Here is a 26,603-nt window from a genome sequence, read left to right as displayed (position 1 = left end):
ACGCACAACCTGAATTGTGACCAGGTGGTGAGGTTTAGGGAGCTCCGCCGACCTAGGGTCTCGACTTCATGGCCACCTAAACGCACCTTTAGTAAATCCAGCCAACTCAAAGGGGGCCGAAACTCACCCAATTAACCAAACCCACATTCACATAACTTGGCAGAACACCGTTTTGGAAACAGCAATGCTTTCTCAGCTCAATGGACGTTTTGATGCATTCGTGGTGTGGCACAAACTCGAAATGGGCACCATGTACAAGAGTATTGAAGGAGTATTTAAGCAAAGCGGTGAAAGGGTTAACGACCTTGTCCACAGGAAAATTTCTATCTACTTGTTTTCTGACTCTTTTCAACTTGCAGCTCCTATTGCCCAACCAACTATGTTAAGAGCGCGCCAAATGGATACCAATCAAACCCATATTCGTATAATTTGGCAGAACTCATCAACGGTTACTGAGCTCAATGGACGTTTTCTTAATTTTGTGGTGCAACACAAACTCGCAACGGACAAACTCTACATGGAAAACAATGTAGATGCAACTGACTACTGGATAACAGGATTGACCTTTGGTAAAACATATAACATTGGAGTTGCTTACCGTTCATCTGGTGGAACCGGTAGTTATACGGAAATAAATGTGGACACTTCTCCAGCAGGTTGGTTGGGACATTGTCTCCTGTGTTCAAATGCATGCCTGTTGACTCGAGACAAGTTTATTTATGTGTAGCATATTTTCTGTTATACAAATACGGTACGTGCAGACAATGGTTATTACGGAATGAAGTCAGGAAATGAACGGATTTATGTGTTTAGTAAGTAATCAGATGGTGTTGCCTTTTTTAAATTGATATCGATCATAGGAAACACGAGAGGGTTTGGAGGAAAATAGGACCGAAAGAACTCCACCACCCACCCCAGAGCATTACAAATCAAGGACCTTATTCAGGATAGCTGCTGAGACAAGGAGAGCATTCTTTTGCAATTCAGACAGGGAGCAGTAGCTGGTGATAGGTATCCTGGCAACTGTTTGGAAACAGTGCCCAAAGTCCCAACTAGCACAGGAACAATCTGAGTCTCAACTTGCCATAGCCGATGGATTTCGCGACAAAGAAGTTGATACTTAGCACGTTTCTCAACTTTCTTTTTAGCGACTCGTGGATCACCAGGTAGGGCAATGTCAATGATCAGGGCCGTCTTGGCAGGTCCATCAACCAGAACAATATCAGGCCGTCAGTGCGCAACGAAGCGATCGCACCGGATGGTGAAATCCCACAGAATCTTGACCTTCTGGTCCGCAGGAAGATGTTGGCATCTGAAGTATCTCTAGCTTCAGGCACGTTATCCTCGGGTGCAGGATGCTCTTGTACCATTGCATTGGTCTTGGTATGCTCAAGCACCGGATCACAGTGGTGCTTGTAGTACTTGTCTTCACATGGTATCCCATGTACATGACAGAGCGACCAGTGGACCAGAGAGGCCAGCCGATTATGACACTCCAAGTAATCCCGTCCAGCGAGCTTTGAACACTCGCATATATGGGCAACCGACTCGCCTGCCTTCCCACACATTTGACAAAGGGGACTTCCGCCTTGATGGAAGATTTGGGCCTAGAGCAGGTTAGTTGCAAAGGCCTGGTCCGAGTTGTGCCGCGATGATCAGGCTATCTGTGGTATTCTTCAGACCAGCCTTTGTCAGCCAACTCCAGATGTGATAGTTCTCACCTTTACCTATCAATAGGTCTTTTGCCAAATGAGACACGCAGTGACTTGGCGGGGCATGGCATGCGTACTGAATGCGTGACCCAGGCACGCCATACATGCAGTGCATTCCTCCCAGCGCGAGCTCTTGTTCTGGAATCGCAACGATCAATCACTGCGTTTGGCGTGTACTCACCCAGGCGGCCAGAAAAAAACGAGACTCTCCTGGATCGGAAAAAAAACTGACAGCGAAGGATTCTGTTTTCTTCTCGCTTCTTCATTGCTGTCCGATATGTAGAAAGGTTTTTTTGCATTTACTTCTTGCTGGACCTTTGTGATATGTTTGATACATGGCTGATGAAGCGGTCAATGAGCCGAGCACTTCATCTCTTGTGGCGGTACGTTGCGATGAAGGGAATGTTGATAGTAGTCCTGCGAGGGAGAATCAAGTTGAATTAACGATCCCAAAGCTCGGTTTTTGATGCCTTTGGACAGCGAATCCTTTGAAAAATGGACAATCAACCAGTTGCAGACTTACCTGCGAGCTAGAGGAGCCGGAGTGTCCAGGAAACGGGGGTGATTTGCTCGATCGGTAAGTACCACTTCAGGATGCAGTCTTCAACATTTCGCACAAGAAAAAATACATTTTATCGATACATGTTTTACATTCTAACTTTCTCCATCTGTTCAGGGCCGGGTTCTATCACATCGATCCAATACTGTGCACTCCAGATATATTTGGCGGCAGGCATCGGCAAGGACAGCGGAAAACCGCTGCCATTCAGAGCATTGTTGACGCTGAGCTCGTGGAAGCCCATAGCGACGCAATGAGCATAATCGTCCCTCTAGCAGCTACATTTTGTCCTAGTTTTCCTGAAACTGGGTCCAGCTCTGCTCTACCAAAGGATCTATTGTATGGTTGCAAAGATACTTTTATATTCGCCCTTGTAGGTCTGTTGTGACCATGGAAATTAATAAACCGCCATCACTAATATTCATCAAGAGTGGTATTATTGTTCATCGCACTTTTGCAAATATTGCAATCTAAATTATATCATACTATCCACATTTATACCCACTAAGTCATTAGCTGCTCCGTATTGTGCAGGATTGTTCAGGCATGACAAAATTCGTGTTGCTGAAGATCAATTCGCCATGCAATGCTAGCAACAGTTGGCATGGAAAACATATTTACTTCAGCAAGTAAAGGAGCCTAGAATACTGTGAGCAGGCAGCGAACAATCCATATCTGAATGATGATAGGGAAAAGAATTGTTGGAACGATCTTTGAAAAGATAGAGAACTCCCTGATTCGCTCCATCAGACACTCAACATGAATTCGTAACGTGGCAATTTGTTGCGTTTTCTGGACATCGTCTAAGGCCATCTGTTGCTGGATCGCTTGAACGGGGGAATTGTTCAACTTTACGCCATGTGGTATCAAGAGATCCCGGATGTCAAATCCTTGGTCTGTCATAATCAAAGTCCTATAGCCGGCTACTGGCAGAAGATCTAAGTAGTGGCTTCTGATTGTGAGCTCGTGGTCACTGGTGGTGGATCCCGTAAATGACTTGGAGGTAAGCGCCGCACCACCATCTGGGGTCATACGGATGAGGTACGTCAAGGTAGTAACGTTATGCGTCTTATATGAGCTGTAGAGTTGCGACTGCGCAGACAGACTGGAATCGATATTACATTTCAGCACTGTAGCATCTATGATCATGAATGTTGTAGGATGCAGCTTTTTTAAAACATCCAGCAATCGCTCTGCCACTTGGGAAGGACGCGGCGAGATTGGTATGTGTGCCGTGGCGAAGACTAACCATGGTAATGAAAAAGCTCTCCAAGCCAATTAACTTAATCTTCCGTTCATCACCGGGTTTCGTTTTCCTGGAATCGGCATCCACTGGTTTACTGCGAAAGAGAAGACGCTCTTATAATCAAGGTGAAGAAATTGAATACATGCATCAAACGAAGCAAACAAAGGAAAACCAGTGTAGTACTGAATGTCAGAGTCTTCAAATCGAGCTAAATCTCCAGGCTGAACTCCACTTGGATATCGTTGATAGCGACTATAGTATTCATCAGTGAAATGGTTAGAACACACCACTATATTGTATGACATGATGGTACCCGTAGACAATCCGCTCATCTCGACGAAAGGCGGCAATCCAAGACTTTCTTGTGTCGAACTCGTCACTGCTCACGCTCTTAGCTTCTCCAGGGAAGACATTGAACAAAGTATTTTGTCTGAACGTCGGTCGCTGTTGCACTGCGGAACGCAGCAGTGATCGCCTTTCCCATGGCTAAAAAATCTGGAGAGATCTTCTAGAAAACAAAACTAAACCCTTTACTAGAACTAGGCAGAGAAAATCCAGTGACCGTCCTCATTATATTATTCTAGAATGCCGATCGCGATCGCGATCGCTTGAAGAAACATAGTTTTTGAAAGACACAAGCAAAACAAAAAAAGAAAGTCACAATTTTCTCGACGCGTGGCCGGGTGGGTGAGTACACGCCAAACGCGGTGATTGATCATTGCGGTTCAGGAACAAGAGCTCGCGCGTGACTCGTAATGCACTGCATGTATGGCGTGCCTGGGTCACGCATTCAGTACACATGCCATGTCCCGCCAAGTCACTGTGTGTCTTATTGGGCAAAAGACCTATTTATTGCATGCATTTCACACCCCTCTCTCATGCAGACAGTATTCACACTTCCTTCCTACTTGACACTTCGGTTCTTCTCACATTCTCAATGGTGTTCTTCTCACTTTCTCATTGGTGTTCTCTCTATCACCTTGTGCTATAAAACAAGGCTCTTCTCAGTTGAGAGGGTGTGTTATTTCCAAGCTACTAATGCAATCTATTACACCAGATGTTCTCATTGGTCAGTTGTTCTGTTTGCCAGACATCTTTTATCTTTTTTATTCTCACGATGGCCTGTGGCCAATAAGAGAAAAATAATCACAGGCACGGGGATCGGATACAGAGAGATCAAAGTTTAGCTGTTTGCTGAAGCAGTAGCGATGACAATAAGGAGTTTATCACATAGGCTGGGCACAATGGAGCTATAGATGATCTGAGCAATGTGAGCAAGTACACACGGAAGAGATGACAAGTGGTAGGATGTTTGCTTTGAAATCTCGTCTGGGTTGATTTGCCGGAGGCTGAGTGGAATGCTATTAAAGAGATCAAGAGAAGCATAGATGGGGGAGTCTCTTAGCCGGTTTGTACGTGTTGTGGGTAGCTCAAAGGTTCGGGGGAACCTGAGAGTGCGAATGGGTTGTATTCAGGGTAGGTGAATTGCAAGAAGGTGTGGTGGTGCAAATCTATTATGCAGGCTATGTGCAAGAAGGATATGGAAGAGGGTACGGCGGCTGCTGAGTGATGGCCACTTCAGTCGGTGCAGCAGCACAGAGTGGGTTCTGTGTTCAAAGAGGGGGAGATGCAAACAGAGGCGAGCGGCGCCCCGTTGGATGCGCTCAAGCCGGTCGTTGAGGGTGGTGGGGAGGGGTGAGAGGATAGTGCAAGCATACTAAAGAATAAGGCGGATGTAAGTTAGATAGATAGAGGGGAGAGCAAAAGTGTTTAAGGAATTGCGTAGTCGCAGGAGAAGGAACATCTTCCTGGTCGCTTTAGTGATGATGTAGTCTACATGCGAGTTCCAGCATAGATTCTGCTGTATGAGAAGGCCAAGGTGGCAATGCCTTGAGGCCACAGTGAGGTTGGTATCGTTGAGTGTGATTGATGGTGGTCTGGGAGGTGGCCGGTTCGTGTCGAGAACTGCCGGTCACGAATATTTGAAATACATATAAATTTAGTGTTTACGTCTTACTTGAACTTCCTGTAGTTTCAGCCTGCAACTCCGTCGTCTTTCTCCTTTTCTAACTCAGTATTTCCATTATCTGACAGTGGTGCTCTCACCTCTAGCTAGGTGCAAGCACCCTCCGCCAGACGCGAACTACATTATTGTTTCTCTAAAGTCTCTCAAATATATTTCTTCTTCGCGTTCACTTTCGTTCTGCAGTTTATTTATTTATTTATTTTCCTTTCTTTCTACCTCGTGGTACACGCGCTACATGTGCCACCATCTTTGTTTCCATGGCACCACAGTGCACCTGACCACGTGATCGCTACGCAGCTCAGGCCCAAATGGGTCCGGGTGCGCTGCGTCACGATCTATTTGGCCTCGCTTGCTTCCGAGCACCGCCGTTTTCGGAGCGTACTGATTGTGCGTCTAAGTTCTTTTCTCCGTTGTTTGTATCTCCTTGGTATTGGTTATTCTTCTTCTTGACTGAAGTGTAGTTGATGAATGAACGATGGTGGTTTGTGTTGTAGTAGTGTGAGTGTGTGCATGGTTGGAAAGGTCTTCTACATTCTATAATCAAATCGATAAGATTTTGACATGGTGCTGTTAACCAGGTGACGGTTACCTGTCCGCAATGCAGTTTTCCCGTCGTTTTTCCGACACTCATCGTCGTGCAGGTATGTACACTCAAATGGTCCAGCGCCGGGCCAATATGAAGCGTCGCCTCACACGCGTCAGGGAAAAGCTGGCGAGGGAGCTCCACAAGGAGAGCCATCCCCACACTACGTGCTGGGCGACTGGCAAACAGCGGCAGAGCTAGCGTCTCACATAAACGACCTCCAATCACAAATACGTAGCCTCGTCGAGCTCGACGCAAACGATGAGAAACTAGACGATCTCGACTCTTGGGAGTCGTCCTTCGATGAGGAGGTGGAAATTTTGAGAACAGCGAGGGCGTTTTTGGAGAAACACGCGCCCTCCCTGCTACAGCAACCAGTGCCAAGTGAAAGCAGGTGTTCTGAGAGTGTGATGTGTAGTGCTAGTAATAGTAGTAAACACATGCAGACTGAGCACCCTGTTTCGGAGCAGCTCTCAGTCTCTCAACACGCTAGTCATCCTGCTAGCAGCACGCCAGCCTTTACGGGTGTGATGGACAGTATGCCAAATGCCACTGGTACTGCTAGTCAAGCACTCACAGCAGTCAGTGCAAATACCCATGATCCCACTCACCATACTGGTTCACTAAGCACACTGCAGTACACACCAGCACCACCACCACCACCACCACTACACTTGCCTGAGCCTACACCTGGTACTGGTAGTGCCACTGGTCATGCACAGTGGAGCAATGCAGAGTACACTTCTGACAGCGAGTCTGTCTGGTCAGATGCTGACTCCACGTCTACCAACACCTCGTTCCATGCACCCTCGGTTGTTCCAGGCTCTGCTATGTTTGTTGCTGCAGTCTCCCAGGCTGCCAGTCATGCCGCACGTGCTGCTGTGGAGGCCACATGGCAGCCCGTGCAGCTCCCCAAGCTCACACTGCCGACCTTTCATGGTGATATCCTTGCATGGCCCGACTTTTGGGATATGTTTTCTGCTGCAGTCGACACACAGCAGTTACCCCAGGTGTCAAAGTTCACGTATCTGCGCAGTGTGCTGAAAGGTCCTGCCACCCGTCTGGTCTCCGGCATTGCAGTGACCGACGCAAATTATCCGACAGCTGTCAGCACCCTGAAGGCCGAGTATGGCAAGCCTGATATAGTTATTGCTCAGTTATACGGTCGCCTACAGCATATCGCTCAGTCCTCCACACGCTATGCGGATATAAAATCTACATGTGAGGCTCTGGAGAACATCCTCCTGCAACTGGAAGCCCAGGGGGAAGTACTGAAAGGTCAACGCATTGTATGCCACCAGGTACTCTCAAAGCTTCCACTGAGTGTAACTACGAAGCTTGAGGAGTGGCGACCCTCCCATGACGTCTCAGTACCGTGGGACATAGAAGACCTCCGCCAGTACCTGAAACGGTACGTGCTTCTGCACGACCGAGCACAACAACGCTCTGGCCAGCAGCAAAGCACCGCTCCAGTGGATATGCTGCCGTCCAGTACACTTGTGGCCACTTCTGGCGCACCGTTCCGTAGGCCGCAAGCTGCTACGTCCGCACCCGCTCGGCCACGGAAGCCGTGTGTGTTCTGTGGTGGTGCCCACAACCACGATGCCCGCGGAAGGTTCGCAACTACCTCAGCTCGGAAGGACAGGCTCCTTGAGCTCCATCTCTGTTGCCGTTGTCTTGGCAAAGGCCATGTAGCATCTGCCTGCACCCAGCAACGGAAATGCCGACATTGCCAGCAGCCGAACCATCACAACACTGCTATTTGTTCGCGCCAACAGTCTGCTGTTCACCAGATCGGTGTCAACAATGTGCAACAGCAGCCACGGCCGCAGAGGTCGCCGCCTCCGCCGCCACAGCAACAGCAGCCACAGCAGCAGTCTCAATCCCCTAAGACACCAGCACAGTTCTCATCTTCATGTATGTCTGTCAATGTCCAGTGCAACACGGTACAGGATCGTGTCGGTTTAGCGCGCATGATGACTGCAACTTCTGCTATTGCCGCCAATGGTCGCCATACCACTGTGCGCATCCTGTTTGACAGTGGCAGTCAATCAACATTCCTCAGCGCATCTGCTGCTGAGCAACTTCAACTTCAGCCCCTCGGTAAGGACACGCTGAACGTATTCTCCTTTGGCAGTGAGACTCCTCTGCGCCTTGTGCCAGATGTGGTACAATTTGCTCTCCTCCACAAGGACGGTTCTACTCGGACTCTTCATACGCATGTGTTGCCAGCATCGAAGACGATCCACCCTGTGCAGCACAGCTCGCTCTCTGCGGCAGACAGAGCAGTTCTGATCAATCTGCCGGCAGACTCTCTGGCTGATCCGTTACCGGACGGTGCCTCCACTCATGCAGTCGACTTGCTACTGGGCATACAGTACTTCTGGGACCTCATGAGTGGTCTGCCAACACGGTTGCCTTCTGGCCTCTACCTCATTCCGTCTCGATTGGGATATCTGTTGTCTGGCAACCCGAATCCAGCCACCGCAGACAGCTCGCATGCCTCTGCTTCTGACTCTGTGGTCTTTGTGTGCGCTACGGAACACGTACCGGATCTGTCCGAGATGTGGTCTCTCGACAGTATTGGTATCAGTGACTCGCCGTTCCTCACTGACGACAACCGTGCCCAGCAGCACTTCAACTCAACCGTCCGATTTCGCGATGGCCGCTATGAAGTCGCTTGGCCGTGGAAGTCTGAGCCACCTGACCTGCGAGACAACTATGGCCTCGCACTCGGTCGTTTGACATCCCTCGCTAAGCAGCTCGCTAGGGACCATGACCTGCTATTGCGCTACGATGCAGTGATCCAGTCTCAGGTTGAGCTGGGTATTGTTGAACGTGTGTCAACCAACACTTCAACTCACACAGTCAAGCACTACCTGCCGCACCAGCCAGTCGTGACACCCTCCAAGGCAACCACTAAGCTGCGCATTGTACACGATGCCTCGGCCAAGTCGTTCAAAGCAGCGAAGTGTCTGAACGAGTGCATGCATTGTGGCCCTATCAACTTGCCGAATCTCTGTGGCATACTTCTCCGCTTCCGTTGCCACTCCATTGTGCTGTTGGCTGACATCGAGAAAGCGTTTCTCCAGCTCAGCATTCGTCCGGATGACCGAGATGTCACACGTTTTCTCTGGTTTGACGATCCAGCAAACCCTGCCACATCCAAGGACAACTTGGCTGTGTATCGCTTCTGCAGGATGCCGTTCGGTATTGTTGCCAGTCCGTTTCTGCTGGAAGCTACTATCCATCACCATCTGCTGCTGCAGTGTACTCCTCTTGCCGCTTCTATCGATCAGAATATCTACGTGGACAACGTGTTGATTGGTGTCTCGGATGTTTCTGATGTTCTTGCTGTATATGATGAGGCCAAGTTCATTTTCCGGCGTGCATCAATGAATTTGCGTGAGTGGACAACCAATAGTACAGCTGCTCGGGTGACTCTACCAGCGGATGACATCGTCACGACTCGACATGTCAAGGTGCTTGGTTTACAGTGGGACACACATGACGATGTATTGTCAATTGCTGGTTCTCGCTGCACCCTCTTTGCTGCTGCACCTGCTACTAAGCGCATTGTCTTGCAAGCCGTCTCTGCTTTGTACGATCCGCTTGGTCTACTCGTCCCAGCCATTCTGTCTGGGCGCCTGCTACTTCGTCAATTGTGGCAAGCTGAGCTCAATTGGGACGACCCTCTACCTGCACACTTTACTGACGAGTGGTCTGCTATCTCCTCTATGATGCCATTGCTCTCTTCGATCACTATTCCCCGTTTGTGTTGTCCGGTCGGCAGCGCTACGGATGTGCAGCTCCATATCTTCACTGACGCTTCTGTCAATGCGTATGCAGCTGCTGGCTACCTCCGGGTCACAGATGGCAGTTCGGTACACTCTGCCCTCGTCTTCAGCAAGATGCGGCTCGCACCGGCTCCGAAGAAGTCATCTTCTACAGCTGACACCATGACCATTCCTCGCCTGGAATTACTGGGTGCTGTCATTGGTGCTCGACTTGCGTCATTCCTTCGGCAGGAACTCAACCTCATGCTCTCGTCCACTACTGTCTGGACTGATGCCAGGTGCGTTCTGCATTGGCTTGTATCAAGTCGGGACCTGTCTACATTTGTGGCCAATCGCATCGCCAGCTTACGTGCTCTGCCGGCCATCACGTATCGCTATGTCCCCAGTGCTGCTAATCCTGCTGATTTGGCTACTCGTCCGCAAACAGCTGCGCAGCTCGCCGACAGTACTCTATGGTGGTCTGGTCCTTCGTGGCTAACAGAAGACGTCAGCAAATGGCCTGCTTCTAGTCACCCCACCATCACTCCTCAGGACTTGGCGTTGGCCGAGGCCGAGTATCGTGGACCTCGTCTCATCCACAGCATGCTCGCTACCCAACCAGTCCTGCCGCCGTCACTTGTGCAGCAGTCTATCCTAACGCGCTCGTCCTCACTGTCCAAAGCCGTCAGGATCTTGACCTACTGCATGCATTTCCTCTATCGTGTTGTGTGGACTCGGTTGCCCGCTGCTCAGCAGACACGCCTTCAGGATGGCCATGCTCTGCTAGCTCAGCTACTCAGCCAGTTTGATGCTCAACCGTACGTCTTCAGTGTCAGTGTGCGACGCTTGGTTCTGTCTCTCTTTGTACGTTCAGCGCAGCACAGCTCCTATCCTGATCTGTACTCTGGTTCTCTTGCTGATAGCACGTCACCGTTGGCGAAGCAATTTGGTCTTCAGCGTGACCAGCTCGGTGTTATCCGTTGTCATGGCAAGCTTGCTCACGTCCATGCTACCAGCCAGCCTGCTCTGCTACCACGCCAGCATCGTCTCACTGTCTTGATCATTCTCGACATCCATGGCCGCCTGCTGCATGCTGGTCCAAGCCACACCCTCGCACAGCTTCGCCTCAACTTCTGGGTTCCTCATGGTCGTCAGGCTGTTCGCCATGAACTGAAGCTATGTCTTGTGTGCCGTCGTCAAGACTCGCCACCCTATCGTCTTCCGTTGATGCCGCCTCTGCCTACTGAGCGTGTCAACCCTGCTCATCCATTTGAGTTCACTGGTCTGGACTACTTTGGACCATTGCTCATCAAGCAGTCCGACTCCTCCACGACCAAGGTATGGGTCTGTTTTATTCACCTGTTTCGCTATCCGTGCTGTCCATCTCGAGTTCGTGGATGACATGTCCACAGCTGCCTTCATCTCTGGCTTACGTCGCTTCATTGCTCGTCGTGGCGTACCGCGTCTGTTGTATTCTGACAACGCCAGCCAATTTCACCTCGCCAGTTCTGCCGTGCCGGATGCCTGGTCCTCTCTACCGTCGGACCCCGTCCTAGGCGATTTTCTCTCTCAACGTCAGATCACGTGGAAATTCACCACTGCTCTCGCCCCATGGCAGGGTGGTATTTATGAGCGCATGGTTGGCCTTGCGAAGGGCTGCATGCGGAAAGTTGTTGGCCGGCAGTTGCTCTCGCTCCCACAGCTCCTCACCTTGCTGGCTGAAGTTGAAGCTGTCGTCAACAACCGCCCACTGACTCCCATTTCGGCTGACGATGAAGGTCCTGGTCTTCTCGTGCTCTCTCCAGCTCACTTCCTCGTTGGTGGTCGACCCACGCTGATCCCTGTCGACACATCCTCTGCTGATGATCCCGACTATTCGCCTGATATCAGCTCCCGGGATCACATCTTGCAGTGGTGGAGAGCGTCCCAAGTTCTCTTGGAACGTTTCTGGAAATGCTGGCGGACTGAGTACTTGCAATTACTCAGGGAACGTGCGAACCCTGATCACCGCCAGCCCAAGACGTCTCTATCCGGCAAGCCACAGGTCGGGGAGATCGTCATCGTCAAATCCGAAGGTATACCACGTGGCCAGTGGAACATTGGCAAGGTAACAGCGGCTAACGCAAGTGCGACAGATGGTTGCGTCCGCTCAGCAGAGGTCCTGATGCCGTCTGGCCGCACAGTGGAACGCCCACTGTCGCTGCTGTATCCACTCGAGGTACCCAGCCTCAGGATGATGCCCCCGCAGTCATCAGCAGCCCGCAATCGGATGATGCTCCTGGAGTGCAAGCACCACCGCCATCAGCAACCCGCCCGAGGCGCAAGGCTGCCGATCAGGCGCGCCAAAACATCGCTAGGTGGACGGCTTGTAACTTCACGGCGTTAAGGTAAGTATAACTTATTATATTTCTACGCGCTAGTTCACAATCTTCTTTGTTCCTTTCTCTTTCTAGTTCATTCACACTTCTGTTTGGTGGGAGTGTTGAGAACTGCCGTTCACGAATATTTGAAATACATATAAATTTAGTGTTCACGTCTTACTTGAACTTCCTGTAGTTTCAGTCTGCAACTCCGTCGTCTTTCTCCTTTTTCTAACTCAGTCTTTCCATTATCTGACAGTGGTGCTCTCACCTCTAGCTAGGTGCAAGCACCCTCCGCCAGACGCGAACTATATTCTTGTTTCTCTAAAGTCTCTCAAATATATTTCTTCTTCGCGTTCACTTTCGTTCTGCAGTTTTTTTATTTATTTATTTTCCTTTCTTTCTACCTCGTGGTACACGCGCTACATGTGCCACCATCTTTGTTTCCATGGCACCACAGTGCACCTGACCACGCGATCGCTACGCAGCTCAGGCCTAAATGGGTCCGGGTGCGCTGCGTCACGATCTATTTGGCCTCGCTTGCTTCCGAGCACCGCCGTTTTCGGAGCGTACTGATTGTGCGTCTCAGTTCTTTTCTCCGTTGTTTGTATCTCCTTGGTATTGGTTATTCTTCTTCTTGACTGAAGTGTAGTTGATGAATGAACGATGGTGGTTTGTGTTGTAGTAGTGTGAGTGTGTGCATGGTTGGAAAGGTCTTCTACATTCTATAATCAAATCGATAAGATTTTGACAGTTGGTGTGGTGAAAGTGGATGACTGTGGTCTTACTTTCATTGACTAGGAGATGCCAATCCTTCAGCCACTGTGCCGCGGTTGTCATAGCTGACTGGAGGTGCTTTTCTGCGGCTAGAAATTTCTCATGAGCGGCAATGATGGCAGTGTCGTCGGCAAACTGGCTGCACTCAGTGTTGGCATTTATGCAGGCGGTTCGCAGATCGACTGAGTAGGCCATGAACAAAGGCGGCCCCAAGACAGAGCCTTGGGGGACCCCGCTGGAATGTTCAGCCATGTTGATTTCCTGCTCTCCACTTGTACACATTGTCGTCGGGCGGTGAGATAAGAGGCAAGCCACTGGAGGCATTTGCCATCGAGTCCGAGGTGGGCCAATTTTGCAAGCAGTCCTTGGTGCCACACCCGGTCAAACGCCTTAGATAGGTCGAAGAAGCAAGCATTTACTGTTTGCCCGGCGTCTCTTTTCTCGGTGATCTGATAGATTAACCGAAATAGCTGCTGTGTGGTGCCATCGTTTGGCCGAAAACCTGATTGGCCGTTGGGGAGGTGAGGTTGGATGTGCTTCGAGATGCGGTCAGCAACTATCCTCTCTTGCACTTTCGACGTCACGCTGAGCAGCGATATCGGTCGATAGTTGGAGGGCTCGGTTTGGCTGCCCTTCTTGTGGATGGGGGTGACTGTTGCGTCCCTCCACTCTTGCGGGAAAGTTCAACGTTCGAAAGAGATGTTAAAAAGGGTTGCTAGGGATGGCGCAAGTGAACTGGCTGCCTCTTTCAGTAGGCGGGTTGTTGGTATGCCATCACAGCCCGGGCTCGTTGACGGGTCCAGGTTAGACAGTAGCTTTGAGACCTCTTGGGCTGTTGTTTCAAGTGTAGTGAGGCCAGTTGTATTGGGTGTGGGTAAATAAATGGAGGGGAGTTCCTCGTGGCGCCCTGTGACTGACTGTTGGCTCTGCGAGATGAAGAAAGCGTTCAGAGCGGTTGCTTTTCAGTGGGGGTTGAGAGGGCCTGGCCCTGGGAGAGCATGTCTGGCAGAGTAGGTCGTTGTGAGGACTGGAGGCCGCGCATCAGTTCGTGTAGGTTTGGTGTGGAGTGGAGTGGCTCGTCCCAGTGCCATTACTGACATAATTATGTAGACTTAGCAATTCGGAGAAGGTGAATAACTTTGTTGCTTTGGGTGGTGTATTCTGTCCAGTTGCAGGGCGTCCGGGTGCGCAAGTAGGCACGGTAGAGCTGGTGTAGTTAGTTAGTTGTTGCGGGGTCCGCAAATCCCGCGGTCAATGACGCAGTCAGCTCATCCAGTAGGTATTTTGTGAAGAACATGCTGTGACTTTGGCGAGAGCGGCGTATTCAGCTGGCGGAGCGACATAACAAGATTTTCAAGAGGTCCTTGTCAACCGCAGCAAAGTGATTGTCATCAGGCAGCTACATCTGGTTGACATCCAGTCCACGATCTCTGCGGCGATTAGGGCTTCCTCGGCACGTGGCCCTTCCTGCTCCAGGTCATTGTAACTCTCGTCTTCGTCATTGCCAGACGGACGGAGCTGGCACTTCTCCGCCTACGGTGCGTACAGGTCGTCGGTCGTCGGCGACGATCAATTCGCCTATACGGCGAAACGATCGTCGTGTGAAGCTGCTGCTTGTCACTGGTGCTTATTTTTCCATCTGAGTTTTCTTGGTCGAAGTACTGTACTGTACTGTACTGAGGTATTCGTTTTTCACAATTCATGTTCGCTTAGCTTCCCCTCCAATCGATCTTCGAATCTTTAGAGTCACACACAGGGGCGTCACAGGGTGGCTGTGAGTGGTACGACCGGGGATCGGGGTGTCCCCTGGAGAAAAAAATAAGGATTTTTCGGCTAACAGGGCACGTTTCAGCACTCTACAGCCGAAAAGGAGGGTTCCCTTAGCACTAATTAGACAACCCCACTCCAGCTCCAAAAACATACTTCTCAATTTGTCATGGAATTTTTGGTATTTTCTGTACATCGTAGGTAGCCATGCAAGACAAAAGGAACCCATTGCCCTCGAAAAAAATCGCAAAATCCGAAGTACAAGCGTGCTGCGCGCGCGTTCTAGCGTCAGCCGCTGTGCAAAAATGTATGTCATGTTCTGAAAAAGTCCGCCGCGTCGCATGCACTATGTACACGGCCGGCCTGGACAGTCACTAAGAAATTATTTTAGTTGTTTTTAGAGAGAGAAGAAGATCCTTTTTTGTTCGGTGGGATTGAAAGATCTGCCATGCCAGTGGACCGGTCCGGAGAGCTACAACACTGGAAGCAGAAAAAAGATTATCTTCTCTGTCTTCGTGGCAACAGGACTTTAGTTTGCGAGAGACTTTCGTCCTGTCGTCGCGGACGCAATTCTCGTTGCTGCTACCAGAAACCTTGGAGAACGAAACGATCGTAAATCGTTAGGTGAAGCGGGTCGCGTCGGTGAACAGCTGCAGAATATTCTGCCGCCGTGGAGCAGCAGTCCAAACACTATTCAACTTCGGTGAAAGAAGCGCTTCCCTTTTCCGTTGACAAGCGCGGCGTTCGCGGTTGTAATGCATTTTCGCATCAGCTTGCAGTAGATCGTCAGGAGCCAGAGGTACTAGGTAGGTGTCGTTGTGGAAAGAATATAATAATGTTGTAGCTGACAAGTGACATACATGTACATGTAGTGCCTCTTGACCATGCTGATCGCCATTGTAACATGGTAGATCTTGGAAAATGTTAGTTCTGGACCCAGTGATCGCCGCCAGCTCAGCTCTGTTTCCGTCAAGTTTGCAGTGAATGCGTCCGTGAGGAATCCATCGTCTGGTTGTCTCTACCCGTGACTCCAACCGCCTATCGTAATGGATAGCCGCCTGGAGTCTTGGGCAATAGCTAGCTGCTAGTGCTAGGCATCAAGTCTGTATGCTCCTTGCAATGAAAGTTGCGATGTTATGTACGAGTCCGAAGATCCTTGAATTTTTTTAATGCTTTTTTGGATGAATTGGGTGGACCATCCTGGACGAAAAGTGGTACGACCATAGTCGTAGTGGTCATACCGTGTGTGACGCCCCTGCACACAAGTTGTATGGTGTGTTGCTATGTGTTCTTAAATTGTGGTTTGACCGTTTTGTCTGATGGTCTTGCCAGCATCATAACTTTTGCATCAACTGTTGCAGGCGCATAGCACTGCCGTTGGAGTTGGTCCAGCCGAAGGGGTGCGGAGGTCGCCCGCGGAAACAATTTGAAATATGGGTGCATAGTCCTGTATTCTGGGCACTTCCAGGCGTAAAAGTGGTCCGGCAAAAGCTGGACCGGCCGGACCGGCTGCTACGCCCCTCTGTTGCACTAAAATATGTTGGTTCCGCAAGGAGAAGCTTGTCGTTTGGAGTGAAAAGTGATCACCGCTGCTTTTCTTTATGAGCACTCATGGTTTAGTGCCAATACCGGTAGTTTTCGATCAAAGTCAAAACAACATTTTTTTGAACACTCGATGTTCAGACCGAAAACTGGGAGTTTTTCTATCAAAGTCAAAAATCCCCGGTATGCCAGTAGCGACCATAGTTTCCCGGTATGATACCGGGAAAAACGATATGGTTGGCAAGTATGCATGTTCCTGCCTGATGGTTGAACTTGTGAACAAGATCGACATTGTTTGAATTTGTTGTGGACTTTGTCTTTGCTATTTTCATTCTGTCTACTCTCTCACCTTTCTCCTCTCTCACGTCTTCTGTAGAACTTCTTTCCAGTCTGTCTCTCTGCTCTTCTCTCTACTCTTCATCTCAAGAACGATTCTCTTCTCCATTCCTTCGTTCTTGTACTTCTCTAAACTTCTTCTCTGTTCTCTTTTTCTCTTCGTTTGAATTTCCTTGAACATGATGTGAGCATGTGTTTTTTGCACTCTGAACTGTCTTGATTTTGAAACTAGGGTATTGAGCCAATAATAAAAGTAGAAAGGAAAAGGACATATTATGGAAACGAGTTAAGAGTAACTCTCCACCACTGTAACTAGATACTATATACAGTCAGAAAGTGCAACAACTAGGCACAAAACTGACAGAGTACTTTTCGTTCTCGCAAAGCTTCCCCCTTCTTAACTTATCTTTGATATTTTTGACCCACCCAAGTTGGGTGGTGTGCTGCTTTGCTGCTTCGAATTGTAGTTAGACCGCTTTGTCATATCGCCTACTGGTCTCGTCATCGTCCAGTGACAATCGACATTCTTTGTTCCGTTGGGACTGTAGCTTGTGCTCGTTTTCGTTGCGCTTGCCTTCCCCTCTTTGGTCTTTCCATAACCTTGAACCTTCCAAGTTGGAAGGCTGTCGGTTAGCGCTACGGAGATGTGTTGAAGCTAGGTGTCAGGACGTCGAATGTCTCAGTATTCTGTCAGTTTTGTGCCTAGTTGTTGCACTTACTGACTGTATATAGTATCTAGTTACAGTGGTGGAGAGTTACTCTTAACTCGTTTCCATATGTCCTTTTCCTTTCTGTCTTGATTTTCTTTTATGTTTTTTGCCAAATGTACAATGCACTGTGCACTGTGTGTGTACAATGCTGCATGGCTAGCGATGCGCTTTCTTTGGTACTGACTTTTTCTGTTGTGTCCGTGATCTATGGCTTTCGCTTTCTTGCAGTTTTCACCGCTTTGCTGCAATAGTTGCTGTTTCCTTGAGGGCGAACTGCGATGCCTCCATTTTCGCAGATGGTCTTGGTGCTCGAGGCGCCGAGCGGACCTCGTGGCTTTTTTGTTTAGTTTCTTTTTGAGAGTTTTCACTTTTCAGATTTGTTGTTGTTTGTGAATACAGTGTATGCAGTCTTCAAGCGAGCAGTAGTTTTCGATATGCGGTCCTGACCTTTGTTGTCTGTACTGCCCTGAACAATGCATTTGGATTACTTTATTAAACAATGTAAGAGATGGAGGCGATGCGAAAACTAGTGTTGAAACGATCTCACCGGGTACTCATTAGCTCGCTCGTCAGAAACTCGGCTCGTTTGTGCGGCCAGCTCCTTTGCACTAACGAACACCGTACACCGTACTATATACACATGGCAGTACATGTCGACCGGGGAGTCGAAAAATATTGTACGACTCCCTGGTCGATCGAGAGTCCAGTCCCACGCAAAGTGAAAATCACTCGCAGTTTACACTGTAAGTCTGTATGCCTGCACAACACTTTAGTTATTTCAGTTGTCTTTGGTGGACTCTACTGATGTCTTGTTCTGCATCTGCTGACCTGTCGCAGGACATGCTTCGGTCACCTCTCCATTCGAGTGAAAGTTACGCTCAGTCATTTGGAAGTTTTCGTCCGCGATGCAGCGAAGAACAGGGCTACTTGCAATCTTTGATAAATGGTCTATTCTTACAAAGGCTACGCAACGACGGCGCTGAAAAGACATCTCGACACCAAACAGCAGTCTGAAGTGAAGCAGCAGCAACCCCAAATGCTGGCGGTGATTATTTGAACCAGCTGAAAAAGAAATCCAACTTCATCATATTTGCCACATCAATGAAACTCGTTACTCGACGTTAGCTCGCTCGATAGCTTGTTTGTTAGTGGAACTGATCGCTCGTTTGTTATAGATACGCTCGTTTCAACACTAGCAAAAACAGTCGAAAAGGGGAGGGAAAATACATGTAAGAAGAAAAAGAGCGATGGAAAAAAGATGATTCGAACAAGTTTCCGTACAACACTCTTCGGGAATCGCCGTCGCACTAAAGAACAAAATAAGAACGGAGGAAATAGTATAGCAATAAAGGTAGGGTAACAGGATACAATGACAGCACTAAAATATCAAAAGAGGTGAGTGAGCCTACAACTTGGTATGACATTTGACATGGTCTATGAGCTGTCTAATATTGGATATTGTCTTCATTTCCATGGGTAGCTTGAGCCAATATGAATAGGCAGAAAAGATAGGGGATTTGGTAAACATAGTTGGCATTGCGAGTGTCCCGTGCGAAAGTAAACCACTTGTACTTGCTGAGATGTTCAGGAACAATGTTCAGGTTAATACGATGGACCAGAACGCATGACTGTCTCTGGAACAGGATAGAGATTATGGTAATAATACTATCTTTCTGGACACACACGTTTGGCTTTTGAATGTGCTGACAAATTGCTTCCAAAACCTTTAACTGCAACAGATAACCATGACGAGCACGGCACAAAAGAGAAAAAGGAATCAGAATAAGTACGGCAGCAGTCGGTACTAGAGACCAAAATTAATGATTGTACACTGAAGATTTGGTATTACGAAACTTACGCACACAGTCTCGACTCCCGCACACACCCTCACACTCGCTCTCATCCGATCCCAGCTCACCTTCTCCTTCACTACTCGAAGAGTGTTGTACGAAAACTTGTTCGAATCGTCCTTTTTCAATCGCTGTTTTTCTTCTTGCATGTGTTTTTCCTTAACTTTTAGATTGTTTTCGCATCGTCTCCATCGCTTACATTGTTTAATAAAGTAATCCAAATATCACTTCAGCTCGTCCTCCTTATTACCATATTAAAATTGTTGTCTCCTCGTCGAATATTATAATAATATATCAATCCTCTATTTTTTGCTCCACAGAGATACCGATAGTTGAAGCCACGCCACAAATTATATATAGTGCTGGTAGTCAAATCATCACAGCATGTTTTTTGAAAACTCAATATCCTCATCCCACGGCTGCGGAGGTCACTTGGACCAACCCTCAGTTAACAGGTTTAATCACGTATAAATCCCTTGGAACTGGAAATTCAACATGTCTCACTGCAACGTTAACATTGTCCGGTATGCTTCGTGAGGCATCCGGTAATTACACAGTAACTGCAAGCACAGCTGGTGGAAGTGCCAGCACTACCATCACAGTGTCTGTTCTCTGTAAGTGAAACTTAACAGTTTCCATCCTTATGTGTGGAGATTACAGTGTTTTACATCAATGCTATTGGGATCTACGTGACTGTGGATGTGTACAGGAGCACGTGTTTGTATGCATGTGTGAGTGTGTATGTGTGTGTGAGTGTGTATGTATTAATTTTGTGAGTGTGTATGTATGTGTGTGTGTGTGTGTATGCATGTGTGAGTGTGTATGTATGTGTGTGTGCATTTACGTGTGAGGGTGTGTGTGTGCATTTACGTGTGAGTGTGTGTGTGTGCGTGTGTGTGTGCGTGTGTGCGTGTGCATGTACGTGTGTGCGTGTGTGAGAGTGTGTGTGTCCTGACTTTCTTTCATAATCCTGGGTGGTTACCAACAGCCAGTGCATGCCGGAATATGTGGTCTGATAAGTGCACGGGTAAAAAAAGTGAGGGATACGCTGGCCAGAAAAAGCCACTTCAAATAGCTGTGTGCTGTAGACCAGTCTGATTAGTGGCGGTCAATTCTCCAGCCTTGCAAGCTCTTGAATGGTGCAATCCTACCACAAGTAGCAATGGCTCCCCCCCCCCCTCCCCGGCCATGGGAGTCAAAATGTCGTCTAACATTTTGACTCCCATCGCCAGGGGAGGGGGGGGGGGAGCCATTGCTACTTGTGGTGGGATTGCACCATTCAGAAGCTTGCAAGGCTGAAGAATTGACCGCCACTAATCAGCCTGGTCTACAGCACACAGCTATTTGAAGTGGCTTTTTCTGGCCAGCGTGTCCCTCACTTTTTTTACCCGTGCACTTATCAGACCACATATTCTGGCATGCACTGGTTGTTGGTAACCGATGGGCACTTGAGTCGAGTGAATGCGACGAAAACTGAACTCTCTGCTCATTCCGCCAACACTTTGTCTTGTAAAGATGCTATACATAGGCTGAACTACCATCGTCCCGTGATTTTCAGTCGATACACACTGTTCTTGAGCTGTTCTGAGCGTTTTCCTATCCATCAAAATCCATCACGAAGTTTTTGTTAACGGATGAAGTACAATCCCCAAAAACTAATGCCTGTGCATATCAACATGATTAATAGGCAAACCTACTCCTCGCAACGACTATCCTGTATGATGTACTGGGTTACCATTCTTTTCTTTCTCACTTGCACAGCTCCGCCAATTATCACCTACCCTGAAGACAACTCCATCATACATGTGAAGGAAGGAACTAATTTTAGTATTGACTGTGATGCTAATGGAAATCCGGCGCCAGCATTGAAGATTCTGGATGCAAATAGAACAGAACTTAAAAATCTATCTGCAGGGACGGTGATAAATGATTTGAAAAAAGTAACCCTCCGTCATACATTTCAGAACATTAACCGTAACAAATCGGCTGTATATACATGCACAGCTGAAAATCACCAAGTGAATTCATCCCTTAATACATCAGTCGAAGTTGACGTACAATGTAAGTTTGTTTTTGTTTTTTAGTGCAGTGTGGCACGAGATGATGATGATTATGATGTTGTGTGCTCTATATCAACACATTACACTCACTCACGCTTACCTCCTCCCCCCGCCAGCACACCTTGGGACCTTTGGATGCCCATTGCTCCGTGCAATGATAGCATCAGGAGTTGCAGTATTTCCTGTGGCGAGTTGAATCGTTGGGCCAACGGAAGTTGGTTGGTTGGTTGGTTGGATTTATTTAAAGTCGTACAACAAACAGGCATATCTGCCTCCTTATATGAAGACGACTCCTGGCAGTAAAACATTTTAAAGAAAAGAGAAAGGAAAAAAAAAAGAAGAAGAAGAGAAGATCAAGAATGCATCCTGAGCATACAGCTAGAGACTGACTGAGAGACTGAGAGACTGAGCACAGCTAGCCTAAGCATGAATCAAAGCATCAGGATTACTACATACTACTAGTACTATTCTCAAGATAGGGGAGGGGGGTTGCTGTCATGCTACAGTAAGACAATACGCGTGCAACACACCCTTGAACTAGAGGGGGGGGACATGATGTTTCTCGCATCAGGTGGAAGACTGTTCCAAACGCGTGCAGCAGAAAGAGACACGGGATGAGTTCTGGATGGAAGCTGCAGCAGAAGTTGTTGGGAGCCGCGCGTTTGGCCAGCCCTAGTCGGAGTGACGAAATCTCCGAATAATGCGCTGATCAGCGGCTGCTCCATGGTGGAATGTAGGCACCGGTAGACCAGCGAGCACACTGTTTCACGCAAGAGCTGGTGTACACGAAGCAGGTTGTGTTCCGCATACACGGGAGTCATACGGGTACGGGAGGTAAGGTTGTATACGGCTCGCAGGGCTAGGTTGCATAGGCGTTGAAGTCTCTCTTCATTAGCCTTGGAGAGAGAGAGCTAAAGAAAGCTGAGCATCCATAGCGGATCCTGGACTCTACCATGGACGTGTACGCCATTCGCTTCGACTGCAGAGAGAGACACTTCCGATTTCTCCACAGTGCTCCTATAACCTGTCGAGACGTTTTACAGATATGCGTAACGTGGCTATTCCAAGTCAGGCGATCGTCTACAATCAAGCCTAGGTACTTGGTCTGCGACACAACAGGGAGTACAGCGCCATCGCATATCACAGGCGGCAAGGGATCAAGGGTGCTCCGGGGAGCAATGTGCAGCACACAGGTCTTGGTGGCGTTGAGGCTCAAACCGCGTCCATTGAGCCAGACGGCGAGACGCGTACATGCGACACTAAGCTTAGAGCTGATGTCTGCACGGCTGGATGATGATGTATCTAAAGTGATATCATCGGCGAATTCCTGGTGACAAATACCAGGCGGTAGATGAGAGTCGATGGAACTGATGTAAACAGAAAAAAGAAACGGGCCGAGAACGCTACCTTGCGGTACACCACTGAAACACTCCGAGTAGCATGACGATGAAGAACCAACTTTAACGCGTTGTTTCCGACCCGACAAATAGCTGGCAAACCAGGCCAGAGCAGTGCCACGTACACCCTTTCCGTGAAGATCATCCAACAGCGTTTGGTGGCGAACCTTATCAAACGCTTTAGACATATCGGCAAACACAATGGACCAGTGGACTGTTTCCGGGCCCTAGCTGTGCTCCATCGATGTACGGCCAGTGTCAGCGCGTCCTCCGTGGAATGATGGCGACGGTAGGCAAACTGAGTTTCCGGAAGAAGATTCTCGGACTCGAAGTATCGAACAACTTCACGGTGGATTGCACGTTCTAGGAGGCGTGATACAGTAGGAAGGAGACTTATTGGTCGATAGTTGGTCGGTAGTTCAGGATCACCGCCTTTGAAAAGTGGCATGACATTGGCCTGCTTAAACATTGCTGGGACTTTAGCAGTCTGAAAGGAAACATTAAAGATGCGGGTCAATGACGGTGCAAGCATGGAAGAGCACTTCTTCAGGACCAGGTTTGGTATGTCGTCATGTCCAGTTGCCTTGTGCTGGTCGACCCGAGAAAGCATCCGCTCAACAAAGTGGACGGTTAGAGGCGTGAAGCGGGCAAAGTGGGACTCCTGTACCTGTGTGGTGGCATGTGAATTCAAGTTTGAAGGTCGCTGGGGATCATAGAGAACGCTCGAAAACGAATCTTGCAGATCCTGAACAGGGATGCCAGGAGCATGATGAATAACACGGCGACCGGTTACCGTATTCAGTGTGCGCCACAAGCCTCGGGTATCAGCCGCGTGTAATCCACATTGATCGCGAAAGTACTGATTTCTTAGTTTCCGGTCCAAGCGACGACAAATGGAGCGTTGATCTTGATGTTTCTTGCGAAGCTCAGCATCCGCCGGATTACGCTTCAGACTTTGATGGAACCTGTTTCGTGCTCGAACTGCCTGCTGGAGTTCTGGAGTCAGCCAAGGGCAAGGAAGTCGCCGCCGTTTGGAAAGCGTCTCCGGGGCATGGAGGTCGAGGACTGCCTTCAGCTTCGTGTACCATTCTTCCACCATCGAGTCGCAATCACTCGTGTAAAACTGTTAATGCCGAAGGCCTGAAGATCGGAACTGAACTGCGTCCAATCTATTCTTCGAAGGTGCCTTGACATTTTTGGATTTGGGGCCGAAGAGAGAACTGCTGGCTTGAGATGACTTGAGACAGCAGCATGATCGCTGACGTCAATCGCAATGACTTCACAGGACACTACCTTGTCGGGAGGAGAAATAACTAAATCCAACGCCGTGGCGGAGTGGGACGTGACTCTAGTTGGAGCAGTTATCATGTTGGTAAGATTATAACTGTCCAATACTTGCTGGAATGACCGTAGGGTGGTTGAGTGACCCAGCATGTCGACGTTGAAGTCGTCCATGACAATGAATCTATCCTCCACTTGACAGGTCATGCTCTCTATAGTGTCCTCGAAGGCTCTCCAGAAGTCCGCCGTTGCAGAAGGTGGGCGATACATGCAGTTTAAGAGCACCCGATCTTTGCGTGTGGTGCGTAGGGCTATACATATGTTTTCTATGTCGGTATGTTCGGCTTCTCTGTGGCGACTGACTATGAGGCTCTCCTTGGGGTAAAACGCAACACCGCCACCCATGCCGGTTGATCGATCGTGCCTTAGAAGGGAATAGCCAGGTATATGTAGCTCTCCGTCGCTAATTGTCTCATTGAGCCAGGTTTCAGCGATACCAAGGACAGCAATGTTCCGCGTCTCCAGGAAGCTGCGGATTTCGCGCGTTTTACGTCGTAAGCTACAAATGTTAATGAACGCTGCAGTGATGCATCCAGAGACTCGGGTGTGTTGCACGGGGTTCTGCGGGTAAGTAGGGATTTGATGGCCAGTACTGAAAGGAGCAGAATTTATGTGAGAGGGAGTGAAAGGCTGTGCATGCGGATTTAACACTGACATCATAAAAAGGAGAAGAAAGTAAAACGAACCTTTAAGAAAATACTTGTGGGCACTGTTACGAAAGACAGACCAGGGCAGAGAACATACATAGTTGCACATGTAAAAGGACATTGGAATATGCAATGAATTTTGTGCCACACAACTGTTCATGCGCTGGATTTCCTGGAGCGCTGTGCTGCAACTTTGGCTGCATGCTTGGCCAATTCTCGCCTGCTGGCCTCATTCGCCCATTCCACCTGTGGGTCCTGCTGCTCGAAACTATTTCCCAGGGGCAATGCAGATGGCTTGAATGCGTGATGGCCAAAGGCAACTTTGTACTCCTGCGAGTCCTCATCTGGAGAGTGACCTGATTTCCCTCGGAAATGCTGCATGGGTGTTGTTGATACTGTGATGGTGTGTTGAATGTCTGGTGGAGAAGAGTCAGTGTTCTCTTCAGTTGGTGCCATGTTGTCGCTCGAGTGCTTTCCACAGGAATCTGTGCTGCTACTTTCTCTTGATTTGGTAGCAGCTTGCGCGTAGCTCATACTCGTAGGTGCGTTTTCCCGGGAGTGTTCATCATGCTGCACATGCACTGATCCTGCAGCTGCAACCTCTTGATTATGCGTATTTTGAGGGTCTGCTGCTGACCTGTTCACTTCGGTGCATCCCGTACTTGTTGACAGACAAGCTGGAGGTTTTCGGCGCGGGCATTCACTGGCTTTATGGCCTGGTGCTGCGCAACGGAAGCATGTCTGGGGTTGCCCTTTGTACCAGATGCGTAGGGGGGTCTGACCCACGCGAACAAGAGACGGAACTGGCTTTCGCAATGTCACCTTCAAGAAGCGAGTACCGGTTTCACCTGAGAACCCTTCGTGCAGGATTTTTTTCCTAGCAGGAGACCCGTGAATCGTTGCACACTGGCTTATGGCCGAAGACAATGCACCGTCATGCAGGTGATACGGACAGCCAAACACATGCAAGCTAATGAGCTCGGTGTCTCCAATGACAATATCTACTGCATTACCAGCAATTTTGAAAGACGTGGACACAAGGTGATCCCTGGCGGCAGCATGCTTGAGGGTGACAGTGCACCAGCCTGGTCTGCCATGCGGGTCCACTTGCTGAAGTTCGTCGGGCTTGACTCCATTTCTAGCTAGTTCCTTAATGAAGAATACATGATCGATCTCCCAAAGAGGATCAAGTTGAAAGGAAAAAGTGATGCGAGGCGGAGCTCCAAAAGTGCTCCCGCCCGCCATCCTGAAAAAAAAACAAAAAAATGCTTCGAAGTCCCTGCCACAACCGCAAATGAACACTATAGGCTTTTGTACAGCTGGTCGGGGACGATTGCACATGAGGCGCCAGTCTCGTCTGTCCTGCGCCAAGTCGCACCAGTCACCTGTCATGCACCGAGCACTCAGATCAGCAGCAGCGATGTCCCTCCAACGTTTCTTGGGACCGTGTCTGGGCCTTGTGTTGAGTCCCTCAGCAAACAGAACGCACTTGGGGAGACGGGAATCCTCCATTCTCCCAAGGTGGCCAAGCCAGCATAAACGGTGAGAGCGTACGACCTACGCCATTTACGACGGCATACCAAAATACCCCAGCACACACACACACACACACACACACACACACACACACACACACACACACACACACACACACACACACACACACACACACACACACACACACACACACACACACACACACACACACACACACACACATACCCACACACAAACAGACACACACGCACACACACACACACACACACACACACATGTACACGTGCACACAGCCATGCTCACACATAGGCACACACACGCACACATGCACACACACACACACACACACACACACACACACACACACACACACATCATACGAAAGCGCATCTCACACCTTAGCAGGAAGAGCGCTCT

The 26,603-nt window shown here is 49.0% G+C and overlaps 1 protein-coding gene across 2 annotated transcripts in view; it reads left to right on the top strand.

Moving 5' to 3' along the window:
* The window catches only part of LOC135827830 (uncharacterized), a 188,961-nt gene that overhangs the window by 99,742 nt on the left and 62,616 nt on the right, over positions 1-26,603 (top strand). For both annotated transcript variants that reach the window (XM_065340259.1, XM_065340258.1), the window contains 3 exons: positions 360-656; positions 19,565-19,858; positions 21,006-21,305. In XM_065340259.1, the coding sequence (XP_065196331.1) occupies positions 360-656; positions 19,565-19,858; positions 21,006-21,305 (891 nt within the window). The remainder of the gene's footprint in view (positions 1-359; positions 657-19,564; positions 19,859-21,005; positions 21,306-26,603) is intronic.

Source organism: Sycon ciliatum, chromosome 12 (genome assembly GCF_964019385.1).
Source record: "Sycon ciliatum chromosome 12, ocSycCili1.1, whole genome shotgun sequence".
In the NCBI taxonomy this organism is placed as follows: Eukaryota; Metazoa; Porifera; class Calcarea; order Leucosolenida; family Sycettidae; genus Sycon; species Sycon ciliatum.
The sequence above is the reverse complement of the archived record's forward strand: the minus strand, read 5'-3'. Positions and strand labels throughout refer to the sequence as shown.